Genomic DNA, 22,019 nt, shown 5'->3' on the forward strand with positions numbered 1-22,019 from the left:
TGTGTGTGTGTGTGTGTGTGTGTGTGTGTGGGCGGGCATGTGCACGCGCGTGTCTCTCTCAACTTCCAGGAAAACACACACAAAAATTTGTTGAAATTGCATTTAATATTGTAGGCAATTATACAAACAAAAATTATTTCCAGCTACAAACAAATATGAAACAATAGTTTTTAAAATTACAATAATATTTTAGTAAGCGAGCAAGGAGATAGGTTAATAGTCATAATAACACTATAGAATAAATGACCACACTGACGTGTTTGTAAAATGTACATTCCCCAAACACAGAAGGGGGGAAAAAATATACCTAAGAACCAAACTTAAATATTCGTAGGCCTAGTATAGCCCATATATGTACTATGTTAAGCCTCGATTAGCATGTATTAGGCCTAGGGTGGTTTAGGTTAGGTTAGGGTTTTATTAGCAACATAAAATACAAAACCTTTTTTCCGGGTTGTCCAAATTCAATAGTACCAAATTCTACTGTCTTATTGTCCACTACGTCAATATATGTACGGTGGTCCTCGTGGCTACTGTAAGTACTGTCTAAACAGACGGCTGGGCTGTCCAATACCAGTCATACTGTCCACGCAATTATCAATACCATTACAACACGGTTAAGAGGCGGGACCAAAGAGCCAAAGCTCAACCCCCGCAAGCACAACTAGGTGAGTACTAAAGTTAACGCCTCAAGACCATCGTCACCATAACACCACCACCATCACCATAACACCACCATCGTCACCATAACACCACCATCATCACCATAACACAACCATCATCACCACAACACCACCATCATCACCATAACACCACCATCATCACCACAACACCACCATCATCACCATAACACCACCATCATCACCATAACACCACCATCATCACCATAACACCACCATCATCACCATAACACCACCATCATCACCATAACACCACCATCATCACCATAACACCACCATCATCGCCATATCACCACCATCATTACCACAACACCACCATCGTCACCATAGCACCACCATCATCACCACAACACCACCATCGTCACCATAACACCACCATCATCACCACAACACCACCATCGTCACCATAACACCACCATCATCACCACAACACCACCATCGTCACCATAGCACCACCATCATCACCACAACACCACCATCGTCACCATAACACCACCATCATCACCACAACACCACCATCGTCACCATAACACCACCATCATCACCACAACACCACCATCGTCACCATAACACCACCATCATCACCACAACACCACCATCGTCACCATAACACCACCATCATCACCATAACACCACCATCATCACCATAACACCATCATCACCATAACACCACCATCGTCACCATAACACCACCATCATCACCATAACACTACCATCGTCACCATAACACCACCATCATCACCATAACACCACCATCATCACCATAACACTACCATCGTCACCATAACACGACCATCATCACCATAACACCACCATCATCACCACAACACCATCATCGTCATCATAACACCACCATCGTCACCATAACACCACCATCATCGTCACCATAACACCACCATCGTCACCATAACACCACCATCGTCACCACACCACCACCATCGTCACCATAACACCACCACCATCGTCACCACACCACCACCATCGTCACCATAACACCACCATCATCACCATAACACCACCATCGTCACCATAACACCACCATCGTCACCACACCACCACCATCGTCACCATAACACCACCATCATCACCATAACACCACCATCGTCACCATAACACCACCATCATCGTCACCACACCACCACCATCGTCACCATAACACCACCACCATCGTCACCACACCACCACCATCGTCACCATAACACCACCATCATCACCATAACACCACCATCATCACCATAACACCACCATCTTCACCACAACACCACCATCATATCACCATCGTCACCATAACACCACCATCATCACCACAACACCACCATCATCACCATAACACCACCATCATCACCACAACACCACCATCATCACCATAACACCACCATCGTCACCACAACACCACCATCATCACCATAACATCACTATCATCACCATAACACCACCATCGTCACCACAACACCACCATCATCACCATAACACCACCATCATCAAAATAACATCACTATCATCACCATAACACCACCATCATCAAAATAACATCACTATCATCACCATAACACCACCATCATCACCACAACACCACCATCATCACCATAACACCACCATCATCACCACAACACCACCATCGTCACCATAGTCACCACAACACCACCATCATCACCACAACACCACCATCATCACCATAACACCACCATCGTCACCATAACACCACCATCATCACCATAACACCACCATCGTCACCATAACACCACCATCATCACCATAACACCACCATCGTCACCACAACACCACCATCATCACCATAACACCACCATCGTCACCATAACACCACCATCATCACCATAACACCACCATCGTCACCATAACACCACCATCATCACCATAACACCACCATCGTCATCATAACACCACCATCGTCACCATATCGTCTTCCGCTACCATTTACCTCCTTGAGAATCTTATACGAAGAAGACCAAACCTGCCGCTGGCTGATGACGAAGGGAGACAAGACGATCGTGAGTCTCCCAAGTTATTGGCCACAGTCCTATCAAAAGCTGGAAACATATTAATATTCATAAAGAAACTTCTGACACAGGAATTTCTTCGTTGTAATTTTATGGTGCTTGTTGCGTGCGTTCGGACGCGGCCAATATCAGGGAGCAGCGATTTGTCGGAGCCGCACTCAGGCACAATATTTGGAAAATGGTGGCTGGAGAGCCCAAAACTTTAGTCAAACAACTGCGCCCTGATTGGTCCACACCGATCAATGTTTGTCTCAACACGCTGCTCATTGGCTAGAAGGCGGGGCTTGGTCTAAGGGGGTGGGGCCGATGTGTCGCTGGGCCAATCACCGCGCAGGTTTTCAAGGGTTTGAAGGGCGGGGCGTTCTACCGCAGGAGGTTATTCTTCAGTTGGTCTCCGGAGTTAGAGGAGGTTAATAATCGGTGAGCCGCGGGAGGCAGCAGGCGCCGGGCCGCTGGTGCGCGTCTGTGTGTGTGACCGACACGTGTAGTGACCCACGCTCGCTCAAGGCGCCATGGACTCGGTTTGTGGGCGTGAGTCTTCGGTGTCGCCGCCCACGGTGGTGGCGCCCGTAGCCGTCAAAGCTTCACCCTTAAGCGACGCCCACGCGATGCCCGTGCCCACAGACCAGCAGCGCCTGCTGTACCAGCTGGCCCTGGCCGAGCGTCTGCGTCTGGCCTCTGCCGGTCTGGCCTGGGCCAGACCACCACTCTCAGCCCATCACCACCACCTTCAGGAGGCCAGCATGGGTGGCAACTTTATGGGTGGTCTCATGGGTAGCCACCTCATGGGCGGCCTGGGGTCACCTTTAATGGGTGGGCTGGGCGGAGGGCTGATGGGCGGCCAGGGAGGGCCGCCGCCCGTTGCCTACCCGCCGCCCCACCCGCTCTACGGCTACCGACTCATGGACCCGCGGGCCCTCCTGCCCCGGGGACCCGAGGAGCCCAAGCCCCAGCACTCCTACATCGGACTCATCGCCATGGCCATCCTCAGCAGCCCGGACAAGAAGTTGGTGCTGAGCGACATCTACCAGTACATCCTGGACAACTATCCCTACTTCCGCTCCAGAGGGCCCGGATGGCGCAACTCCATCCGTCACAACCTCTCCCTCAACGACTGCTTCGTCAAGGCGGGCCGCTCCGCCAACGGGAAGGGCCACTACTGGGCCATCCACCCCGCCAACATCGACGACTTCAGGCGGGGAGACTTCCGCCGGCGGCGAGCCCAGCGCCGCGTCAGGAAACACTTGGGACTCGCCGTCGACGACGACTCGTCGCCAGAGCCGCCGGAGCCCACAGCAGCTCTCACCTCCGGTCACGACTCGCCTCCGGCCGCCCACCACCACCACACCACCGCCATCATCGCCTCCGACGAAGGCTCTCAGTCGCAGGCGTCTCCTGGATCACAGCCGCAGCCTCCCGCGGCCCGCAAGCGGCAATTCGACGTAGCCAGCCTCTTGGCCCCCGACGACAAGCTGGCCAAGACCCGCCGCCACACTAGCGGCCTCGCCCAGGACGCCTCCCACGACCCCGACGAGATCGATGTTGTGAGCGACGACCCCGACGACGACTCGCGTCCCGCCGCCGCCAGATCCACGTCGCCCACGGCTTCCCTGCACGACGACGACCGTCGGCCGTGGTCCCTGCTGGGGTGGGTGTCAGGGGCGCCCTGGCCGCTCCCTTCACCCACCATGGGCGACGACCATGACCCCCACCCTACACACGACACTCCGCCCCCACAGTGAGCCCTACACCAGGCGCCCGTGACACACCAGGTATAGGAGGTCGACCAGATGAACAACACCAGGCGTGGAGCAACTCAGGCACGGGGCGCCCTCCACACCAGGCGCCTCTTCATCCCTCCTGCAGAAGAACCTGTGGGAGGCCCAGCTGTGATATATATATTATGTTACCTCACCGTGACGTATTTATTAATTTTTATGATATGTATAAAGAAAATAAATTATATAGTTATGACAAAATAATTTTTATTGTCCTAAGGTTTGTATGTAATTAATGTTTATTTAATGGCTATGCATATATATATTTTGGCAAATTAAAAATCTTTTGGTTTAAAATATTCAAACAATGAATATATTTTCTTGGCCTGAGATTGCATTGCTTCCGTTCTCACGACATGGCAGTGCCAAGGGGCATGGAGGCATAATTTCTTGAAGGAAGGAGGTCTTGGGGAAATATGAGAGAGCCAGTAAGAATGAAAGGAGGGCCTGAGTGCCAGGCACACACAGGAGGGCCTGAGTGCCAGGCACACACAGGAGGGCCTGAGTGCCAGGCACACACAGGAGGGCCTGAGTGCCAGGCACACACAGGAGACCCTGAGTGCCAGGCACACACAGGAGACCCTGAGTGCACACAGGAGGCCCTGAGTGCCAGGCACACACAGGAGACCCTGAGTGCCAGGCACACACAGGAGACCCTGAGTGCACACAGGAGGCTCTGAGTGCCAGGCACACACAGGAGACCCTGAGTGCCAGGCACACACAGGAGACCCTGAGTGCCAGGCACACACAGGAGACCCTGAGTGCCAGGCACACACAGGAGACCCTGAGTGCCAGGCACACACAGGAGACCCTGAGTGCCAGGCACACACAGGATACCCTGAGTGCCAGGCACACACAGGAGACCCTGAGTGCCAGGCACACACAGGAGACCCTGAGTGCCAGGCACACACAGGAGACCCTGAGTGCCAGGCACACACAGGAGACCCTGAGTGCCAGGCACACACAGGAGACCCTGAGTGCCAGGCACACACAGGATACCCTGAGTGCCAGGCACACACAGGAGACCCTGAGTGCCAGGCACACACAGGAGACCCTGAGTGCCAGGCACACACAGGAGACCCTGAGTGCCAGGCACACACAGGAGACCCTGAGTGCCAGGCACACACAGGAGACCCTGAGTGCCAGGCACACACAGGAGACCCTGAGTGCCAGGCACACACAGGAGACCCTGAGTGCCAGGCACACACAGGAGGCCCTGAGTGCCAGGCACACACAGGAGACCCTGAGTGCCAGGCACACACAGGAGACCCTGAGTGCCAGGCACACACAGGAGACCCTGAGTGCCAGGCACACACAGGAGACCCTGAGTGCCAGGCACACACAGGAGACCCTGAGTGCCAGGCACACACAGGAGGCCCTGAGTGCCAGGCACACAGGAGGCCCTGAGTGCCAGGCACACAGGAGGCCCTGAGTGCCAGGCACACAGGAGGCCCTGAGTGCCAGGCACACAGGAGGCCCTCACTGCTAGACAAAGAATAAGTAAAAACAGGTGAAGCCAGAATAATCTAGTGAGGAGTCACAATGTTCTCATATAACCTAACGACCAGTGCCACCAGTGCCACCACAGCCACCAGTGTCACCAGTGCCACCACAGCCACCAACATTAATGCCATATACATTACTACCACTACTACCAGTACCAATACCGGTACTATACCAATACTTGTGATAGTACCATTACTAGTTAAGTATACATTGGTATACCCGGCTGGTGTAGCAAGTATGGTATACTCGGCTGGTGTACCTCCACAACAGGCAACCAGCACAAGTGACCTACACAAAATAATTCTAACATTAATAATAATAAATATAATAAATCTTAAGAATAATAGTAATACTAAGTTATTGATGATGAAGATAATAATAATAATAATAATTATTATTATTATCATTATTAAACCTAATAATAATAATGACCATAAATCTTTGTAATAATAATAATAATGAGAAAATTACTAGGAGCCATCAAGAGGATTCGAACCGGTGTAATGTGTAACGATGGTGAATGGATGAGGAAAGGGAGAATGAGAATGGTAGAGATGAGATATGAGGGAGGAGATAGGGTGGAGTAGAGGGAGATAAACAAACACAAATAGGAAGATGTGTGTGAGAGAGACTGAAGTAAAGCGGCAATGAGGAGGTAAGACTGAAGAAAAGAGGGAAGAAGGAGAAAGAAGGAGAAAGATGGTAAAGCTGAAAAAGAGGAGAGAGATGAGAAATGATAAAGATGGAGAGGAAAGTTGACAAAACAACGCCACTATCCTGACACACGACCCTTGTGAGGTGACACACGACCCTTGTGAGGTGACACACGACCCTTGTGAGGTGACACACGACCCTTGTGAGGTGACACACGGCCCTTGTGAGGTGACACACGACCCTTGTGAGGTGACACACGACCCTTGTGAGGTGACACACGACCCTTGTGAGGTGACACACGGCCCTTGTGAGGTGACACACGACCCTTGTGAGGTGACACACGGCCCTTGTGAGGTGACACACGGCCCTTGTGAGGTGACACACGGCCCTTGTGAGGTATATATATATATATATATATATATATATATATATATATATATATATATATATATATATATGTCGTACCTAGTAGCCAGAACGCACTTTTCTGCCTACTATGCAAGGCCCGATTTGCCGAATAAGCCAAGTTTTACTGAATTCATATATTTTCTTTAATTTTTTTCTTATGAAATGATAAAGCTACCCATTTCATTACGCATGAGGTCAATTTTTTTTTATTGAAGTTAAAATTAACGTATATATATGACCGAACCTAACCAACCCTACCTAACCTAACCTAACCTATCTTTAAACGTTAGGTTAGGTTAGGTAGCCGAAAAAGTTAGGTTAGGTTAGGTTAGGTAGGTTAGGTTGTCGAAAAACAATTAATTCATGAAAACTTGGCTTATTAGGCAAATTTGGCCTTGCATAGTAGGCTGAGAAGTGCGTTCTGGCTACTAGGTACGACATATATATATATATATATATATATATATATATATATATATATATATATATATATATATATATATATATGTGTGTATATATATATATATATATATATATATATATATATATATATATATATATATATATATATATATATATGTATATATATGCTGGTTAGCATTGTAAATGTCTGACCACTGTGGGAAATTTTTACCCACCATATCTAATAATCATCTAAGAAATGTATAATTTCTATATCATATCTAAATCATATCAAAATCATATCTAAATCGTATCAAAAATCATATTTGAATTATTAAAGATTTATTATAGCTTGATCCTGGATGACAATGGCACCATGAACACGTACGCAACAGGGGCCCTTTTGATGCCTACGTGACTTTGTACATGATCTTTCAAGGATCCAGAAGCTTCTAGAAGGACTTCTTAATTAAAAAACTATTGGAACATTGATTCAACATCCGGTAGGATTAAAAATCGAATCCTTAATAAGATTCAGTGGTACTTTCAAATACTACTTATAATCTTTAAATCTTATATCTAATTATATTATAATCACATCTTATCTTAATCATAAGTCTAGACTGTAAAAATAATCAATCAATATTCATTGAAGGCTACCGTGCTCAGAGAGCATGGCAGGGCGATGGGGGGGAGTGAAGCGCCCACCAACAAGCCCAGCGGCACTCCGCGTTTGTTTACAAATGAGTGAACAAGTGACTGATCCTTAGCGAACATTACCAGCTCAAGGACACCTTATCTAACATTTTTATCGCCATTCAATACTCTCTAGAACTGGGGGAGTACCTGGACAATATCTACAAGGAAAATCCTGGAACATTACATAAAATAAGAGTGTATAGTGGAGATCAGTGACACGGTTTCCTCCACCTTCATTCATAAACTTTTATCTCGAATCATTCTTCTGCAACTGCAGGATAATCACGTAGCAACGCTACCAGATCATCATACAGCAACGCTGTGACAAAATATCGTGCCTAAACTCAACAAGAGAGTTAATCAGTCTGGCAAACTTGTCAGACAGGCACCCCGACTGGCAGAGAAGTATATTGAAGGTTATTTGGTATATGATTGGCCAATTGTATGCTTGTGTAGCTTTAATATCCTATAAATCTGTCTGTTGGTTAAAAAGCGAGGCTAAGCCTCACATATCGGTACGTTTATTAAAATTGTAGTGTAGCTGTGAATCTTATCCAAGCACTGAACCTCATGAGTGTCCATTCTGTCAGAAAAGAATTCAGCCTCAATAAGTAAAAACCTCACAAGTGTCCACAGTCTTGGAAGAGATTCAGTCAAGCTAACTGTATAAAGTGAATATGTCTGCATATATATTTGAATATATAAATTAAGTTATCAATTGCTTGCTTAGTTATTTATAAGTTATCATATAAGTTCATTTAATTGAATATAATTTCTAGTACTAAGTTAATAGTATTAAGACTCCATTTAAGGTCATTTATTTATACTTTTACAATTAATTTGTTGTTTATAGTATAAGAATCTATTGGCTGTTAAGTTATGGTACTAGGTTAGACTATGTATGTTTAAATCTCTGATTTAAACAGAGCCAGTGTTCAGTCAGATAACTGAATTTATTAAATCTTATCCTTGTATAAAATACAAGCTGATGTGAGATCCCTGTCTACAGGTGGATTGGAACTTCTATCAACATAGTCATTCACCCCACCTGTCCCTTACAGCCCACAGTTTGTCATTAGGAAAAGAGGATTTAGGATTTACAACCCTAGCTAGAGATTTTAATTGAATTAATTTGCAGACAGTAATTTTTTAATTTAGTTCAGTACAAGTCCCTGGTAGTCTCCTCTTATATCAATCCCAGCAGGTTTTTCCCACAATAATGGTCCTTCGAACCTAGATAATAATGGTCTTTTGTACCTAGATATTTATGATCATTCGTTTACCGAATATTTCAATGCCAAATACATAAGAAACTTCTTGATTTTGCATTGGAATAATTCTTACATATTCTAGCCTAACCTAGCTATCAGCCAATATTTATCATAGCTATATATCTAAGTAAACAAATAGTTTGCAGTGGCTTAAGCCACCATATCCATTAACTAGTAAGCATTCATAACAATCTGATATTGTTTTGTGTTAAGAAACCACAGTACTTAATTATATCAGTGTCACAGACACAACTGCATCTTAATCATAAATATCAATTATCTACCTCATTGTGGTAACATTACATATATATTTAAGTGTATTATCTAGCATTATCTCTAATCTACTGATTTTCAGAGCTGCTCATTACATAATATTCTTTAAAAAAGTGTTATCATCACTGTAAGAGCATATCATTACAATCTAACTATAATCAACTGTATCAAACCCTATTCCAGGTAAAACCAGTAGACATTCTACTGTATTTTATCTAACAATTATTATGGTAACAGATTTTGTAATAACTTTGCAAAAATAGTGCCATTTACTATTTTTAAAAAATTATTACAAGATTTACCAACTTGGTGCATTCGTGCATTCGGGTCACAAATCAAATTATTACAGTACTTTTGATAATTGAACACCTGCTACAACCAGATTCCAGGGAGGAAATGAAGGACGATCTTTGGAATCATTACCTAAGTAGACAGGAAAGCTCATTTATCAAAATACATTAACATCATACATATTTATCAGAAAAAAGAGAAAAATCTCGGAATCTCCGAAACTCGGAAAAGGTCAAAATGACTAACAGTATTCCACCTGCAGCTGAAACAGAAAAGAAAAGGACACAAAGTGTCTAAAAAAATCACTTGAATCTACAGCCTACAGACCATTTAAATCAGGTGATAGACAAATGTCATCATCACTTGACTACAATAGTCTACAATTGGGGATTAAGACCAATCTTAATCTCACATCGCAATCTGAAAGGCTAACAACACATTGACAATGTCAATACAAATATTATCATCCATCTAAGATAACTATCTTAATCCAAGAATAAAGTCTTGATCACCTAATCTCATGCTTTCACTGGAGTGAAAGCAGCCTCAGAAAATCTGAAGTTAATCAAGCATCTCAAAGAGACTTACTTAATAGAAAAGGCAAAGCCGAGAAAAAAGAAAAAGCAAAATGCTTCATCACATCATGAATAATGTAGATACACATTATTACAGATACAATTCATCCTTTAAGGAAATCCTTGGAGGAGTACAAGTGTTACATGCTTGTATGACCTACTTGCATGTAATTACTTACCTACAAGTTTTACATACTTGTAACAACATCTTATCACAAAGCCAAATCTTTGATGGACTTCGAGCTTACGTACAAAGATTACGAAGCCGAGGAAAACTTAGATCTCAAGAAAAAATCCCCAAAGGTGAATCCACGGACAAAAGCAAAAATGTCCAGAATGGCAGTCAAAAATCAAGGCAACAAAACTCCTCTTCTGCAAAGTGGAAACAGAATAATGTTGGCTCTTATGCTATATCCCCCACAGTTAACAGAACTGTAGGAAACCAAGCTCCTAAGACAGATAAGACAAAAGGAGCTACAAGTGCCCCAAAATGTTTATTCTGTCAAGAAGCACATACCATTTATCAATGCACAGTTTATGAAGGCCGTGCCAGTCGAATCGATCGACTGAAATCTCTGAACAGGTGCATCCGTTGTCTACGGAAGCACGATACTAGTGAGTGTATCACTCAATTGCAGAACTGCCAATATTGTCATAAAAGTGTACATCACACAGCACTCTGTGGTGATATTAACACTCAATCCAGATCACAGACTTCCAATAATCAACCTGCATCTCAGGCAAAGCCCAAAGATGATAATACCACAACAGCCGTACAATTCTGTACAGTAATGAGCAATGTCAACGACTTGGATACAGAAATTGTTACAACAGCCATATTGCCTACTGCACAGCTAGAACTATGCAATCAAGGAATTTGTATTCCAACTAGAGGCTTTTTTGATCAAGGGTCACAGAAAACCTTTATCAGTAAAAAGATGGCAGAAGATTTACAACTTAAATCTTCAAAGCAAGTATCTACATCCATATCAGGGTTTTTTACTAATTCTGGTCGTAGAACCTTTCCAGTAGTAAAACTCAATGTCTGTCTAGGTACATCCCAAAGGACAGTAGAAGCCATAGTAGTTGATAAAATTCCTACTGAAATGGAAGTGACTGGTCTGACAGCAACTATTAAATTCCTAAAAGAAAAAGGAATCCAATTAGCAGATCCTCTACTCGATTCTGACTACATAGGAGATATCGGAATCCTGATTGGAGCTGACTACTATCATCGATTCATTCTGGGATCAGAAGAATCTATGGGTATGAATATCCTGAAATCAGCAGGAGGCATATTGATGACAGGACCTATACTAGATCTTGAACCTTCAACTCCTGAAAAATCACATCATACAGAAACTGTAATAGTGGCATGACTAGGCGAAGAACAGTCACCACTTAAAATCCCCCACATGATTGATGATGGATTAGAATCTGTACCTCAATTGTGGGAACTTGATGCCATAGGAATAATTCCTGAACAACCAAGTCCTGATGATGTCTGTGCATATAATCAATACTTAGAAACTGTACAGTACTATGATGGACAGTACTGGGTAAGGCTACCATGGAAAATCAACCATAAAACCTTACCTACCAATTATCACATGGCTTATAGTCAATTTAAATCGCAACTAGCAAAGCTAAGAAAAAGGCCTGAGCATTTAAAACTCTATCATGAGATTATTGCTCAACAATTAAAGAATAAATTCATCGAAGTCGTGAAACATGACAATACGCAAACAGGCCATTTTTTACCACACATGGCTGTAAAGAGAGAATCAAAAACAACTCCTTTACGGATAGTTTTTAATTGTAGCTCTAAATCTGGACCCCAAGGAACCAGTCTAAATGATTGTTTGCAAACAGGTCCAAGTCTAACTCAGAAATTGTATGACATACTGTTGAAGTTTAGACTTAACAAATATGCGTATTCAGCAGATATAAGTAAGGCCTTTCTCAGAGTGGGCTTGCAGGAAGAAGATAGAGACTTCACTAAGTTTCTATGGGTAGAGAACCCAGAAGATGTCAATAGTCCTGTAGTGACTTTCAGATTCTCTTCAGTTCTTTTCGGCGCGACAAGCAGTCCATTTCTGTTGCAAGCAACTCTAGATACTCATCTGAAGAAATCATCAAGTCCCTGTAAGACTGAAATCAGTCAAAATCTATATGTAGATAATTTTCAAGGGACAGTTAACAGTACTACTGAACTGTTACAATTATATCAAGAGGCCAACAAGGAGCTACAAGGTGCCAACATGCCACTACAATCTTGGGCCTCTAATAATGCAACATTGAATAATCAAATAGCAAGAGATTACCCTGAATATCACGTACCAGAATCACAAAAAGTGTTAGGTATGGATTGGGATTTAATCTCGGACACAATATCGATCAAATCTGTGCCAGTAAATTACATCATCACTACAAAAAGGGATTTGCTTTCACAAGTTAGCAAAGTATTCGACCCACTTGGTCTACTAAATCCTTTGACTATCAAGTGGCGTTTATTAGTGCAAGAAGCATGGAAAGCTAAGGTTGGTTGGGATGATCCACTACCAATCCAGTTACAAAAAGCTTGGATGGAAGTGGCTCAAGAACAAACTTTAGTTGAAAAGATAATCTTTCCGAGACACATAGTCGAGGAAAATGAGGAAGTATCACTACATGTATTCGCAGACTCGTCAGCCAAAGCTTTTGGAGCTTGTGCTTACTTAGTGACTTCTAATCAATCATATCTTATCACCTCTAAGGCCAGAGTCGCTCCATTAAAAAGGAGGACTTTGCCTCAGATGGAACTAACAGCACTGCTAACTGGAACACGCTTAGCAGTGCATATCAAACAAGTCTTGTCTACCATGAACATCAAAGATGTCATTATATGGTCTGACAATGAAGCTGTCTTACAATGGGTACGAAACGACAACTGTCCAACTCCATATGTAAAAAATCGCGTCTCGGAAATTAAAGAAATTTCCGCAGGCTTTCAATTGTTGCATGTACCAACAAAGGATAATCCAGCTGATCTCTTATCAAGAGGTATGACATTTAAACAGTTTGCAAAGACAGATATTTGGTTTCATGGGCCTCGATGGTTAGTGAATGGTAGTTGGCCTGAACAAAAGCCACACGTCATTACGACACAAACCATAACTACCACTAGGCAGCAAGCTCAAATATCAGTCTTGGATTGTACTCGTTACTCCTCGCTCATCAAATTAATCAATGTAACACAGAACGTGTTTCATTATCTCAGGAAAAAAGGTATAAAATACACTTTTCCTGATGCACTTATCTATTGGGTAAGACAAGCCCAGAGAGAAACTTATGGGAATAACTATGAAAATCTTCCGCATAAGTTAAAACACAATCTCGGTCTGTGGATAGACCAAGAAAATCACAACATTCTGCGTTGTGGAGGGAGACTTAAACACGCAGATATCAATCTAGATACCGTGCATCCATGGCTTTTACCAAAAAATCATTGGATCACAAGGTTGATTGTGTTGCATACACATCAACAAATCATCAAACATGGAGGAGTGTTAGACACACTCACACAAATCAGACAGCAGTACTGGATTCCTCAGGGAAGACAGTCAGTCAAATCAATCTTAAAGAATTGCATGATATGCCGCAGGTACGATGCAAGAACTTGCTCTTATCCAGGGCCACCACCCCTACCAAAGGAACGAGTGGTCCATCTACAACCTTTTGAAACGACAGGAGTAGATTATACAGGAGCAATATATCTAACAGGGACTGCAGATAAGCAACCTATCAAGGCATACATCTGTCTGTTTACCTGTGCTACCACCAGGGCAGTACATCTAGAGGTAACACCCGATATGACTGCTCAATCATTTATTCAAGCTTTCCGCAGATTCGCAGCACGCCGATCATGCCCTAAGCTGATGATTTCAGATAACGGAGCAAACTTGGTAGCTGGAGAAGCATGTCTACGGGAAATCTGTTCCCATCCTGCAGTTACTTCCACACTGGAACAGCGTCATTGCAGATGGAAATTTATCCCTTCGAGAGCCCCATGGCACGGAGGATTTTATGAACGGTTAATAGGAACTGTAAAAAGATCCTTGAGAAAATCTCTACACCGTCAGAAAATCAATCTTCAAGAGCTCCAGACAGTAATCACGGAAATAGAATCAAGGGTGAATAACCGGCCGTTGACTTACTTGTCTGAGGATCCTACTCAACATGAGCCATTAAGTCCTGCCCACCTAATGTATGGAAGACTTCTGACTCCAGTACCATCTCTAGTGGATGATGAGATCAGAGATCCCTCATATGTGGGTGAGAGCGAGTTGGTTCAGGGGTATAAGCATCTGTCCAGCATAATCCAAAAATGGAATGATGTTTGGACAAAAGAATATCTTACATCTCTACGAGAACATCACTATGGGGCCAATGTCCCACATAATATAGCTAATCTCCAACCTGGCGATATTGTCTTGGTAGACAGTGATGGCCCTAGGGCTGACTGGCCATTAGGTAAAGTTGTCTCAGTCCATCCGGATAGTCAGGGGATTTTGAGAATAGTCAAAATCCTGTCTAAAGGAACAACTTCCCTGAAGACATTGGACAAACTCATCCACATGGAATCAGTGAGCCAGCTGCAGTTAGATCCTGAGAGACCTCAAGACACTCTAACTCCACAAGACCCACAGACTCCTAACAGACACAATCGTCCACAACGGACGGCAGCACAAAAGTGCAAGCAAAATTTGCACTTGTATTATCAATCCAATGGAGAGTAAATAAATACATATGGTTACTATTGTCCTAAGTATTGGACTCTGTGCCAGTTCTCTCCCTCTGGAAGATGTGGGAAATTTTTACCCACCATATCTAATAATCATCTAAGAAATGTATAATTTCTATATCATATCTAAATCATATCAAAATCATATCTAAATCGTATCAAAAATCATATTTGAATTATTAAAGATTTATTATAGCTTGATCCTGGATGACAATGGCACCATGAACACGTACGCAACAGGGGCCCTTTTGATGCCTACGTGACTTTGTACATGATCTTTCAAGGATCCAGAAGCTTCTAGAAGGACTTCTTAATTAAAAAACTATTGGAACATTGATTCAACATCCGGTAGGATTAAAAATCGAATCCTTAATAAGATTCAGTGGTACTTTCAAATACTACTTATAATCTTTAAATCTTATATCTAATTATATTATAATCACATCTTATCTTAATCATAAGTCTAGACTGTAAAAATAATCAATCAATATTCATTGAAGGCTACCGTGCTCAGAGAGCATGGCAGGGCGATGGGGGGGAGTGAAGCGCCCACCAACAAGCCCAGCGGCACTCCGCGTTTGTTTACAAATGAGTGAACAAGTGACTGATCCTTAGCGAACATTACCAGCTCAAGGACACCTTATCTAACATTTTTATCGCCATTCAATACTCTCTAGAACTGGGGGAGTACCTGGACAATATCTACAAGGAAAATCCTGGAACATTACATAAAATAAGAGTGTATAGTGGAGATCAGTGACACGGTTTCCTCCACCTTCATTCATAAACTTTTATCTCGAATCATTCTTCTGCAACTGCAGGATAATCACGTAGCAACGCTACCAGATCATCATACAGCAACGCTGTGACAAAATATCGTGCCTAAACTCAACAAGAGAGTTAATCAGTCTGGCAAACTTGTCAGACAGGCACCCCGACTGGCAGAGAAGTATATTGAAGGTTATTTGGTATATGATTGGCCAATTGTATGCTTGTGTAGCTTTAATATCCTATAAATCTGTCTGTTGGTTAAAAAGCGAGGCTAAGCCTCACATATCGGTACGTTTATTAAAATTGTAGTGTAGCTGTGAATCTTATCCAAGCACTGAACCTCATGAGTGTCCATTCTGTCAGAAAAGAATTCAGCCTCAATAAGTAAAAACCTCACAAGTGTCCACAGTCTTGGAAGAGATTCAGTCAAGCTAACTGTATAAAGTGAATATGTCTGCATATATATTTGAATATATAAATTAAGTTATCAATTGCTTGCTTAGTTATTTATAAGTTATCATATAAGTTCATTTAATTGAATATAATTTCTAGTACTAAGTTAATAGTATTAAGACTCCATTTAAGGTCATTTATTTATACTTTTACAATTAATTTGTTGTTTATAGTATAAGAATCTATTGGCTGTTAAGTTATGGTACTAGGTTAGACTATGTATGTTTAAATCTCTGATTTAAACAGAGCCAGTGTTCAGTCAGATAACTGAATTTATTAAATCTTATCCTTGTATAAAATACAAGCTGATGTGAGATCCCTGTCTACAGGTGGATTGGAACTTCTATCAACATAGTCATTCACCCCACCTGTCCCTTACAGCCCACAGTTTGTCATTAGGAAAAGAGGATTTAGGATTTACAACCCTAGCTAGAGATTTTAATTGAATTAATTTGCAGACAGTAATTTTTTAATTTAGTTCAGTACAAGTCCCTGGTAGTCTCCTCTTATATCAATCCCAGCAGGTTTTTCCCACAACCACTTCTGTGGTAGACAATAATACTAATAAATAAAAAATAAATAAATTAAAACTGCTCTGCTCTACTGTCACTGACCGTATGATCTCGCCCTCTACACCACACTCTTCCCTCTACACCACACTGTGGAGGAGTTAACACCAAACAATTCAACCTAATCACTGTGTATTAAATTGAATTAATCAACTTTAAATATTAAAAAACTCCGCCCTCGTGATTTTTCCTTCGCTTTAATTGAGCCTTCACTGAGCTCCGCTACACAGGCACAGTCCAATACAAACTCCCAACACCTGCCTTCCTACACACCTGCACGCTGGGGGGTCAGGTGTGGCTGGTGTACCAAACACGTGCCTCAAACCGCCTCACGGCTCCTACTCATTGTCTCATTAATACCTCACCTTAATGTGATCTCTTTATGCCAATAATAATAATAATAATAATAATAATAATAATAATAATAATAATAATAATAATAATATAAGTGGTCTACTGGATATATCATCATGAGGTGTATAATGGTGTAGCTGGTATATTAGATATACCAACATGAGGTATATACTGGTATATACCTGTAGCTTGTCCATTAGCTATACCAGTTGTTATATATTCAGGGGTATATTTAGTCAATGTGGGGCTCATCATTCTATACATTTTTTTATCTTGACAATATGTCATTATATTTATGTTTAACAATTATTTTTTTTTCATCTGTACACCTGCTTAAGGCATCCTCATTTGTAAGGAAATTGTAGTGTCCCAATCATTTTGAACCATGTCCCATAATTCTGAGACATGTCTCATAATTCTGAACCATATCTCATATGGTCTCAGCAGTTGTGGTTCCATGGTGTCAGGAACGGTGGTTGCTCACCATGAGTGAAAATAAGGTAAATATGTTACGAATATTGCATCAGAATGATAGTACTGCTGATAGGTAGGTCTATTGGTGGTTGTTGTTGTGGTGGTTGTGGTGGTGGTTGTGGTGGTAATTGGGCTGGTGGTGGTTCCTCCCTCAGCGTCACTACAACTACCTCTTCAGTTACGCTTCACACACGCGAACTACAACTGACGCCGTTCGAACACTATCGAACAGCACACCGCAGACGTTGTCTGTTCGAATCGCACCCTCTGTACAGGTTCGACCCCCCGTGTTAGAAACGTCAATAATTGGCAACAGAACCTAAATACCTAACCTAACCTAATTTAGGCCCGACTATTCACCAAATTAGAATTGATAATTATTTATGTATGATAAAATACCTGAGGACGGGTTGGGTTCGGCCGCCGGATGAACGAGCTCAGCACGAGTGGTTCAGTGGCGTGTGGAACCGTTGCCTACAACCTGTTCTCAGGCCAGACCAGAGGCTCCCCGCCCCCCGCTCTACAAATAACGTATCTCAAATAATCGCCAACAGAACCTAAACATCTTAACCTAACCTACGCCAAATTGTACACGGAGCTTCGAATAATAATATTAATTTATATATATTTAGAAACAAACCTATTTCTAATAGACAGTATGTTAACATTTATGAATGCGTCTCAGGGGGATGCCGCCGCTGCTTTAACGAGCCTAGCTTGAGGACGGGTTGGGTGGTAGCACCGTCAGCTGAGCATATCTCGGCAACAGTAAACAAAAATTGGTTTTCTTGGTCAGGTCTCGCCCTCTCGTGTCTCCCTGTGGCCCGGTGTGGCTCCCTGTGGCCCCCCTGTGGCCCTCTGTGGCCCTCCCTGGTGGCCCCCTGGTGGTTGGTGCTAGGCCTTCCCTGCTTGGTGAGATCACTCGACCTGCTTGGTATTCATTTCTCATTCATGTATGCATATGTATATTTATTAGCTAGTTTAAACTGCTTATATATTTTTCGTTTGATTGTAATTTTTGCTTCTTGTTTTTATTGTTAGATAACAATTATTTTGCATGTTTTAATTACTGTTGTTGTATTCTGCTTTATTTGTTGCTCAGATCTTTTTTTTTTTCTTTTGTTATCTGACGAGAAACAAGTATTCAAACTCACACATTTATAGTAGCGCTAATGTAATATTTTATCTTTTAAATAGTAACTGCTGGAAGTGTTACCACACGAACTGGACCCGGCTGTTCTACTGCTCATTCCGGTGTGTACGCGTGGCAGTAGATCGTCTGTGTTTCAATTCTCACGTCTGTTCGCAGTGAGGTCGTGGGGGGGTTCGATTCCCCTGCTATGCTCTTTAATTCCAAAGGATATATAGAATCCTGTTGATTCACTAAGATGGGGAGTTACAGGGGGGGGGAAGGGTCGTGTTCAGCTAGTTTATCTTATTTTGTATTTACCAGCAACACCACTCAGTGACCAGCAACACCACTCAGTGACCAGCAACACCACTCAGTGACCAGCAACACCACTCAGAGACCAGCAACACCAGTAAATATAACTCAAATCAAATCCACACTGCGAGGGCCGCGATGCCTGCCAATTTCGACCAAGCTCTCCGTCAGGCACCTCAGAAGGTACCTCTACCTTCTCTACGTTCTAATTGCCTACCTCTGCTCTATCTCTGGCTCTGTGCTGTGGGAGGGAGATCTCTGGCTCTGTGCTGTGGGAGGGAGATCTTTGGCTCTGTGCTGTGGGAGGGAGATCTCTGGCTCTGAACTGTGAGACTGTCTCGTGTGTGTGTGTGTGTGTGTGTGTGTGTGTGTGTGTGTGTGTGTGTGTGTGTTAGTACAGTGAGTTATCTCACGTCGGGGGTAATATGTCCCCTATATTATTGACAACACCAAAATATATTTAAAATATATTTTGAGGCAACATGTACACACATAAGACGGAATATGTGTGCACTCTTAGCAAAAAAATAAAAATAAAACAAAGAAGAAAATATGCAAATTCCATTACATTTGGGTGAGAATTTTTTATTGTTAATTATTTAAAGAAATATATATTTTACATCCATTAAACGAGTGACTGAATTCTTGTAACTTGTGAACTCCTTAATGCGGAGAAGCATCTAGATGCTACCGATACTGCGTCTACCAGGCAAATGAGCCTGATGGTGTGGGAAGACCCAAGACTGCGAGCCTGGGAGTCGAAGACATACTTCTGATTGGCTAGTTGGCTCCTTTAGCCCCGCCCACTGGCTCACCAGGCGACCAGCGCTGACCAATCAGCGTCCCTCCAGCGGCATATTGATCATTTCCCGCCCGTCAAAAGTCACTCCATTTGATAAATTGATCCGGTTTGCCGGCCCGAGAGAGACTTTAATGTCACAATTATCAAAGACGAAGGAGAATGAGTTTCTTCAATTGTCCCTCACAAAATGATTTCCCCTCGTGGGCGGAGGGGAACACGGCCGGAGTGAGTGGCTCAGCCAGTTAGATAAACCATCTTACTGGCTCCATTGTCAACCTCAGGTGCATGGTCAGGAGCGAGACCTTGGAGCTCCCCGAGGCCCTCAACCCGAAGACTTCAACCAGAGGCCCTCAACCCGAGGCCTTCAACCCGAGGCCCTCAACCCGAGGCCCTCAACCCGAGTCCCTCAACCCGAGGCCCTCAACCCGAGGCCCTCAACCCGAGGCCCTCAACCCGAGTCCCTCAACCCGAGGCCCTCAACCCGAGGCCCTCAACCCGAGGCCCTCGGGAGCAACAAGAGCAGGTGTCGTCAACACACTGTGAAGGAAGCCCAACACCTCCCATAAGAAGCAGCAACCGCTCCTCCATCTCTCCCCGCCAAGATTTTCATTAAATTTTCACTTACCATTCAAACAGGCCTTTTATGGGTGATCACTTTTATGAGCCATTCATGAATGTCATTTTTATATTTTGTGAAATTGAAAATACAGAATGTTTACGGCACTGCGCAGAGAATTAGCATTTGACTACTGCCAATTATAGCCAGGTCACGTTCAGGTCATGATCAAGGTCACTGGTAAATGTCATGATTATGTCATTTTTAAATGGCATGATTATGTCATTTAGAGGTAGAAGACGCCAAGAAAGTAAGACTATATAGCACATACAAGGGATATGAGGACAAGGAGCTGGGATATGAGAAAGTAGTCGAGGAATGGTGCCCAACCACTTGGAACCTTTGGGAATCGAGCGCCGACTATGAAAAAATCAAGGTCGTGACTGTAGCGACTAGTCCAAGAGGTGTGGACCATCAGAGAGAGCCAAAGTGATGTCAGAAAGCAGGATTCCCTCACGGAGTTACCAACAAGGTCATTAATGATCGACGTTTGCAAGTTATATATTTTCCCTTGAAAGAGGTATTTTCTTGTGATTTAGTCAATGTGACAATATTGGCCACGTTAGGATGAATAATGAGCGCAAGGTAACCTAACCCATCCTAACCTTTACCCAAGCCAATCCTAACTAACCTTACTTAACCTAACCTAACCTAACTTCCTTCACCCGGGAGCCGGTCGGCCGAGCGGACAGCACACTGGACTTGTGATCCTGTGGTCCTGGGTTCGATCCCAGGCGCCGGCGAGAAACAATGGGCAAAGTTTCTTCACCCTGTGCCCCTGTTACCTAGCAGTAAAATAGGTACCTGGGTGTTAGTCAGCTGTCACGGGCTGCTTCCTGGGGGTGGAGGCCTGGTCGAGGACCGGGCCGCGGGGACACTAAAAAGCCCCGAAATCATCTCAAGATAACCCACTCACCCATCACCTCCCTATACCATATCTTAACTGTTATCTCGTCACAAGCCATTACCTTAGCCCTGTTATTCCCCATCCCAATCCCCCCTTTACACCCCCTTACCACCTACCCCGTCCACCTCCCCTTACCCCTTCTTTACCGTCTCCCATTACCCCCTAAGCTCTCATATCCCCCCCCCCTAGTATACAGAAGCTGTAACCCCTTTGAATACCAGCTGAGCCATGTGTTGCTCCGTGATTACACACCCGGCCAGATTATTCTCCTCTCTCTCTCTCTCTTCCCTT

At 43.4% G+C, this 22,019-nt stretch overlaps 2 protein-coding genes across 2 annotated transcripts; both read left to right on the forward strand.

Moving 5' to 3' along the window:
• Positions 1-2,563: 2,563 nt before the first annotated feature.
• Positions 2,564-4,668, forward strand: LOC138368748 (hepatocyte nuclear factor 3-gamma-like). The gene has a single exon (XM_069331469.1). It carries the CDS (start codon positions 3,211-3,213, stop codon positions 4,438-4,440), a length of 1,230 nt encoding a protein of 409 aa, XP_069187570.1. The 5' UTR covers positions 2,564-3,210; the 3' UTR covers positions 4,441-4,668.
• Positions 4,669-11,843: 7,175 nt separating this feature from the next.
• On the forward strand, positions 11,844-17,118 carry LOC138369028 (uncharacterized). The gene is made up of 2 exons (XM_069331914.1): positions 11,844-16,397; positions 16,892-17,118. The coding sequence occupies exon 1, from the start codon at positions 11,971-11,973 to the stop codon at positions 15,331-15,333; it is 3,363 nt and encodes a 1,120-aa protein (XP_069188015.1). The 5' UTR covers positions 11,844-11,970; the 3' UTR covers positions 15,334-16,397; positions 16,892-17,118.
• The last annotated feature ends 4,901 nt before the right edge of the window (positions 17,119-22,019 follow it).

This window comes from Procambarus clarkii, chromosome 26, assembly GCF_040958095.1.
Source record: "Procambarus clarkii isolate CNS0578487 chromosome 26, FALCON_Pclarkii_2.0, whole genome shotgun sequence".
In the NCBI taxonomy this organism is placed as follows: domain Eukaryota; kingdom Metazoa; phylum Arthropoda; class Malacostraca; order Decapoda; family Cambaridae; genus Procambarus; species Procambarus clarkii.

Bases quoted from the DNA above. Each gene is read 5' to 3' on its own strand.
- LOC138369028 (XM_069331914.1), top strand. From the start codon at position 11,971: ATGATTGATGATGGATTAGAATCTGTACCTCAATTGTGGGAACTTGAT.
- LOC138368748 (XM_069331469.1), top strand. From the start codon at position 3,211: ATGGACTCGGTTTGTGGGCGTGAGTCTTCGGTGTCGCCGCCCACGGTG.